The sequence below is a fragment of the Dipodomys ordii genome, unplaced genomic scaffold (assembly GCF_000151885.1).
Source record: "Dipodomys ordii isolate 6190 unplaced genomic scaffold, Dord_2.0 Scaffold105, whole genome shotgun sequence".
NCBI lineage: Eukaryota > Metazoa > Chordata > Mammalia > Rodentia > Heteromyidae > Dipodomys > Dipodomys ordii.
In genome coordinates, this window is record NW_012267321.1 from 203,838 (window position 1) to 211,485 (window position 7,648).

The 7,648-nt window shown below is 44.6% G+C and overlaps 1 protein-coding gene across 1 annotated transcript; it reads left to right on the forward strand.

Annotated features, from left to right (window-relative positions):
* The first annotated feature begins 4,116 nt into the window (after positions 1-4,116).
* On the forward strand, positions 4,117-5,049 carry LOC105994129 (vomeronasal type-1 receptor 90-like). Its single transcript, XM_013027559.1, has one exon. The coding sequence runs from the start codon at positions 4,117-4,119 to the stop codon at positions 5,047-5,049; it is 933 nt and encodes a 310-aa protein (XP_012883013.1).
* Positions 5,050-7,648: the final 2,599 nt, after the last annotated feature.

A 7,648-nucleotide genomic window follows, 5' to 3' on the forward strand; every position in this document is an offset into this window, starting at 1 on the left:
ATGATGACAAGAGAAAAACAGGGTCAGAGTGACAGCAGCAGGAGACAAGGTGAGCAAACACCCTGGGGAACCACCACCACCAGCACCACCCTGTCCTCATTGGCTGATATGGGCATGCATGATCAAGCCAGGCTTCCAAAGACACTCTGTGTGTCTGCAGTCCAGACAGCCAGAGGAAGGATTCTGCCACATTGAACCTCGGTTCAGAGCCAGGGGTGGGATGAAGGCCCAACACTGCCCATCCCAGGATGAGCTGTGGTTTGCAGATTCACTTCTCTCCCTATTCATTTTTGGTGCCAGTCCTAGGGCTTGAAGACAAGCCCTTGGTGCTCAGATTTTTTTTTAGCTGTTTTGCCCAAGATTAGTTCTAGAACACTTGAGCCACAGCTCCAATTGTGGGGTTCTTTTTACTTATTTAGTTTTTGTAAAGATAATGATCTCCTGGACTTTTCCTGCTCTCCCTAGCTTTGATCTCCAATCCTCACATCTCAGATTCCTGAGTAGCTAGGATTGCAGGTGTGCATCACTGTCCCGTCTTCATTTCTCTCACTTGTGTTTGCGGCTGAATACCATCTTTCTTTTTTCTCTCCATGCTACCCTTTTCCTTCAGGCATTTGCTTGCTTTTTATTCTTTCGGGTGTGCACACCTCAGCCGCTGTGGCACAACACTGCTCAGTTTCCTCCAGTCCTGCACAACTGCCAACTCACCGGTGGTAAGTTTGTTCTTCTAGGCATATTAGGAGTACTTTCAAATGTATTTATAAGGGGAAAAACAAAATCATGGTGTGTGTATGTGTGTGTGTGTGTGTGTGTGTGTGTGTGTGTGTGTGTGTGTGTGATTATGTGCTAGTCTTGGGGCTAGGACACTGTCACTAAATACTTTTGCTCAAGTCTAACATTGTACCATGTGAGCTCTAGCTCCGCTTCCAGCTTTTGGGGATTCTGTGGAGACACAAATCTCACAAACTTTGCTTGCTTGAGCTGGCTTAGAACTGGGATCCTCAGATATCCTCAGATATCAGCCACCTGAGTAGCAGGTGAGCCACAAAATATTCTTTCCATAAGGGCTTGCATTTTCTCTATTGCTATCTCTAATATTCCCATCTTAAATTAGCTTGCCAGCTACTACTTTAATGGTGAACATTTCCCCATCCTATTGAACACTGAGTGGGTGGTGTGTGAAACAGGGGCTTGTTCACAATAGTTGACTTGTTCTGTGTTTTCTCCCATAAGGGCTGTCTGCTCTCCTTGTCCTCATCCCAAGACCCAGTCTGTAATGTTGGGGCTCAGTTCTGACATTGTTCTCTTGATCCTTGTGTCTGAATCATCTCTTTGATTTCTTGGCAGAAATTTCATAGTGCATCTTCATAGTAGCAAGTTTTCACAGCAGATTTTTAAGTTTCAAGTGTGTGGAGATATCGTTTTTCTGGGGCAGTTTTCATTCCATTTGTAAAGCACAATAATTGTGTTGGGAAATGTTTTTCAGCTGAAACAACTCTGCACCCTTGTGGCTTCTCAGAGCAGTGGATTGGCTTCATCAGTGTCTGAGAGAGAAGAAATGGAATTTTATTCTGACTGGATGAAAGATGACATTTAAGAAAGGCTGGGTGTGCGGTTTCTCATGACACTTTGGTCAAATGTATGAACTGCCTTGATCAGGTTCATTTATATCATTTCCATCTTTCCTTTTTTCCCCTGTTATTGCTGCTAATTACTAAAGACTTTTGGTAAAATAATGCCTTGAAATGGTTGATCCTAGTAATGTGAGTCTTAAAATTGCCCAGTGGGTCATGGAATGAGAATCAGAGCAGAGCGCCTTATGGGAAATATGCAGCCCAAGTCAGTTTTTTGTGAGTGAGCTGCATTTAATACTCTCACTTCACACTACTCTTCTGTCCAATAAGAAGGAAAAATATAAAATAACAAACTTCACTAGAAAGTTCTAGAGTTCATGCTAAATAACATGAAAAGTTTAGAGATAGCAAAAGGGAAAAGGCAAGCACTTGTTAAAAGATGATTTTGTGGTGTGTGGTTTAAGCCTGTAATCCTGACTACTCAGGAAACTGAGATCTGAGGATGACAGTTCAAATGCAGCCTAGGCAAGAAAGTCCATAAGACACTGATCTCCAATTATGCACCAAAAAGCCAGACACAAAGCTGTGGCTCAAGTCATAGAGTACTGGTATGAGGAAAAATTTTCAGGGACCTTGCTCTGACCCAGAATCAACCCCCACAACCAACACACATAGAAAAGGACAATCTGGAAAGATCCTAATTACATAGGAAAGATAACACATATTACCAATATGAGAATATGATGAACATTTGTGAACCATAGCAAATATCATAATTCCTAAGAATTCTAATTCATAAAAGTTAAAGTGCCTCTTGAAGGCACAATGGATGTTGAGAAGGGCAACACACTGAGTTGTCATGCTCAATAATTTGTCTGTTGCTTCTGGCCAGGAAACGGTGAGAATACTTCCATGCAGCAGCAAAGAGGGCAGAACTTTGTTCTGCAGGAGATTGTTCAGGAGAATGGGTTGAACAATATTCTTACAGACTTGGTCAGGAAAAATGGGATACTAATTTAATTCAGTGCAAGTTTATTGAGGAACAAAGGATTCTCTGTGATGTGAGAGAAAACACAAGAACAGTAATGAGTAAGAATGATACAGGGGGAAAACTCTCAAACATACAGAAAATAAGCCAGGCTCTGGTCCCTCAAGCCTGTAATACCAGCTACTCAGGAGGCTGAGACCTGAGGGTCACGGTTCAAAGCCAACCTAGGCAGAAGAGTCCGGGAGACCCTTATCTCCAAGAAACCACTACAAAACTGGAAGTGGTGCTGTGGTTGAAGCGGTAGAGCACTTGACCTGAGCTGCAGAGCTCAGGGATAGCACCCAGACCCTGAGATCAAGCCCCACGACAGACAGAAAGAAATGTAGAGAAAATATTGGATAGATATTTACCTTCTAGTATCTCTATACACCATGAAAAAAATCATATTGTACTGGGTACTGATGACTCACGCCTGTAATACTAGCTATTCAGGACATTGAGATTTAAGGTTCAAAGCCAACCCAGGCAGGAAAGTCCATGAGACTTTCATCTCCAATGAACCACAGAAAACCAGAAGTGGCTCTGTGGCTCAAGAGGTAGAGTGTTCGCCTTGAGCTGAAGAATGGAGACAGCGCCCAGGCCCAGAGTTCAAGTTCCATGACCAACCAACAAAACAAAAGTCATGTTGTAAAATCCCCACAGGGATTTTACATGGATGTGCTATTTGTGCAACAGGTGTTCAAAAAATGAAGATTTTACAAAAAGTGAAGCCAATCAGATGCACGGGCTCCTGGTGCCCCAGGGACCACAGGAAGAGACAGCCAGTGATCTTCCTTCCTAACACCCCAGCCCAGTGTGGTGCCCTTGAATTCCCTCTTGATTCTAACATGTGTCTCCCCAGGTCCTTCCAGGCCCTACATCCCAGATTCAAAGGTCACAGCACATTCATGTCTGAAATACCGAGGTCAGAACACTTCCAACTCTCCAGAACTGGCAAGTGGAACATTTTTCCCAGACTCCAGTTAAAATAATTGTTTGGCCTGGCCCTGGTGGCTCACACCTGTACTCCCAACTGCTCAGGAGGCAAAGATCTGAGGATCCAGGTTCAAAGTCAGGCCAGAAAGGGAAGTCCTTGAGACTCTGATCTCCAGTGATCCACCAACAAGCCAGAAATGGAGCTGTGGTTCAAATGGGATAACACCAGCTTTGAGTAAAAAAGCTCAGGGACAGTACCCGGGCCGTGAATTCCAATATCATAAGCGGTATGAACCACCCCAAAAAAAGAAACTATTTTTAATTCTTTGTTTAACACTCTATCTTTTGGCATTCATTCTAAGCCTGGATTACCTGATCAAGAAATGGAACACCATGAAGATTCCCGCCTATGGGACTCACACTGTTGTCTAGAGCTTTCTCACCTGCCTGACTGGGCAGGGCTCTTACTTTGATTCTCAACAACACACACATACACTCTCACTCTCTCTGTCTCTCTGTCTCTCTCTCTCCCTCTCTCTTTCTCACACACACACACACACACACACACACACTCACACAATGACAGCCACCCCAGGTGACACTGTGTTCAGGCTCCTCTTTGTGTCTAAGGTGTGTCTGGGTGTCCTGGGGAACTGTATCCTCTTCCTGCTGTATGCATACAGCTTCTTGTGCAAACCCCGGCTCCGGAAGCCCATTGCCATAGTTTTCATGCACCTGACCCTGGTCAACGCCTTGAGCATCATTTTTGAGTCCATGCCCTTCATCGTCTCCTCGTTTGGAGTCCTGTGTTTCTGGGATGATGCCATGTGTAAGGCTGTGTTGTTCCTGTTCAGGGTCACCCGGGGACTGTCCACCTGCACTACCACCTTCATGAGTGCCTTCCAGGCCCTCAACATCAGCCGCACCCCTGCCCAGTGGGCTTGGCTGAAAAGCCGATCCTCCACGTGCATCCTCCCCTCACTGCTCTCCTTCTGGATCTTCAGTTCCATCATGTATTTCCACATGATTGAATCTGTGCAATCCAATTGCAATTCAACCGTCATGAGACTGGGATTTTCTCATCCCTACTGTCAAGTGAAGTTTGGAATGGACAACCAAATGTCCCTTATCAGCTCCATTGTGCTGCGAGATACTCTGTTCTTGGTCCTCATGGTGGCTCCCAGCCTCTACATGGTGACGCTCCTCTACCGACACCGCCGCAGAGCCCGGCACCTCCACAGTCCCAGTCTTGCCTCCCAGCCGGCACCCGAGAACACAGCCACCCACACCATCCTGCTGCTGGTCAGCTGCTTCGTGTTCTTCTATTGCTCCAACAACATCGTGACTGTGTATTCCTTCTACACACCGGAGAAATTGAACAAATCCAAGGCTGTGCTTGTGATGTTGTCCTTCAGCTACCCCACCCTCTGCCCATTCTTGCTCATGAAGAATAACAGAATGGTTTCAAAATGGTTCACTCACTTATGTTATACCAAGAATGATCCATTGTAAGAGGAAGTGAAGACCAGACCATTGTAGCTATCCAACTCTGCTCACCTCATCCTTGCTGTTTGTAGGATGATAGAAACACCACAGAAGCCAGGAGCCAGTGTCTCAGGCCTGTCATTCTACTATTCAGGATGCTAACATCTGAGGATACAGGTTCAAAGCTAGCCCAGGCAGGAACATCCTTGAGACTATAATATCTAATTGACCACCAAAGGACCTAGAGTGGAGCTGTGGGGATTGAGCACTAGACAAGTTACTCAAATTCAGATATGTTGCAATTTTAAAACATTGACGTTTTGAAGACTTACTGAATGTGCCTTTCTCTCTTTCTGTGTGTGTGTCTGTGTGTGTGGGTGTGTGTGTGTAAAAGTGTGTTTTCATCAAAGTTTTTCTGGGGTTTTGTTGCTTAAAATATAATTGTTGGGATAAAGAATGTATTTTCTGGCTGGGAAGGTGGCTCAGTGGTAGAGTGCTTGCCTTGCATGCATGAGGCCCTGAGTTCAATTCCTCAGCACCATATAAGCAGGAAAAGTCCGAAGTGGTGCTATGGCTCAAGTGGTACAATGCTCGCCTGGAGCTGAAGGGCTGATGGACAATGCCCAGGCCCAGAGTTTATGCCCCATGACTGACCAAAAAAAAAAAGTATTTTCTGTACATTATTAAAATGAACAACTTGTTCCTATTTTTATTAAGACAGCGGATAGACATTTCATTTCACCCTTACCTTCTATTTCTACTAACAGTGCTGTTTGTTAAAAGAATTTTTATTAAATCATCCTATGAATACTTGTCAGCCAATGAAGAAGCAGGATCTAGTCAACGACAAGTCAGTAGACAGCCAATGAGGGAGCAGGATACAGCCAATACAAAGCAGGATGCAGCCAATGAGAAAGGGTACAGCCAAGGACAAACCAAGATAAAGGCTGTGACACCTGTATTTAGATCCTACAGCCTCCATGATTCTACACTGTGACAAGCAGCATGGCACTGGGACACAATGGAGAACATCAGTGTTCAGGATTCAAGCAACAAATTGGATAGCACTGGGGAGAGTCTATGGCTCTGGGTATACAGCTGTAACCATGGGACTTTCTGGAGAGTGTCCTAAGAGACAGGGCCTACTTCTCTACTTTAGAGGCCATTGCACATTGGATAGATCTTTTTCCTTTTTTTGCTCAGAGACCAGGATCCAACTTGGTATGTGACATGCTTGCTCATGGGCTGATACACTGTGAGCCTAGAATCCTACCACTGAACATTGGGCCTAATTGGAAGTGTATTTCCACTATTTCCAGTTTATAAGGCTCTATACTCACTGGGAAAGGGGCTTAGTAGTAGAGTGCTTGCCTATCATGCATAAACCCTGGGTTTGATTCCTCAGTACCACATACACAGAAAAAGCCAGAAGTGGAACTGTAGCTCAAGTGGTAGAGCAATAGCCTTGAACAAAAGAAGCTCAGGGATAGTAGCCAGGCCCTGAGTTCAAGCCCCAGCTTAAGCTTAAAGTCTAGATCTGGTGGACTACATTTCTGGACTTTCCCTGAGTTGCATTCTCCTTTCTGTTTGCATGTATCTATGGTAACCTTCCCTGTGTGAACTCAAATGAACATGTCTGCTTGTGAGGAACTCAAGGCCCAAGTACTGGTGAGCCTTGGGACCCCTGGTCCCCTCTGAATTTCTTCTTTTCTCTATAACTGTCCCTGTACTTTCTGGTCTCCTGTCGCACTGCCTCGGGTTGTGATTAGCAACACTCCTTGATTAATGCAATTTGAGATTTCCCTTTCCATTCAGCTTCCTGACTCAGTTTACTCCCTAACATCAGTCACCAAGCTGATTCCATTCCAGGGAGTTAAAGTGCTATTTCACAAACAGAAAAAAAGTTCACATACCCGGAAATAAAATCACACACACAAATGACTGGATTCACCTGGCAATTCAATCAGTGTCAAAATAAACTTTTATTAAATCCAACACCTCTTCTTGAGAAATAAAGAAAAGCCAAATATTATATAAATATATATATATTATTCATATGAGAACACATCCACGTATATGCTTTATATGACCATCACTATGGAGGCTACAACTGAAAGTTTTCTCCCCTGATCAGGAGCATGAAATCCTGTCCCTTTTCCACTCACTTCTTCCATATAATATTAGAAATTTGAGCAATTTGTCAAAGGCAATGAATAAAAGTTATACAAACAGCCAGGCTCCTGTGACTCATGCCTGTAATCCTAGCTGCACCAGAGGCTGAGATATGAGGATCACCATCCAAAGCCAGCCTGGGCAGAAAAGTCTGTGAGACCCTCATCCCCAATAAACTACTAAAAAAGCTGGAAGGGGAGCTGTGCCTCAAGTGGTAGAGCACCACCAGCCTGGAGCACAAAAGCTCAGGGACAGCACCCAGGCCCTGAGTTCAAGCCCTAGGATACACACGCACATGAGCACACACGCGCGCACACAAACACACACGCACACACACACACACACACACACACTACAACAACAACAGCATGAATCACTTCATCCCTAGTGAAAAACCCAAAAGCTCACGTACACCCCTTTAATGTGGCCAACAGCAGTTCTCAGGGGTGACCCA

Excerpts from the sequence above, each read along its gene's own strand:
- LOC105994129 (XM_013027559.1), top strand. The coding sequence starts at position 4,117 with ATGACAGCCACCCCAGGTGACACTGTGTTCAGGCTCCTCTTTGTGTCT.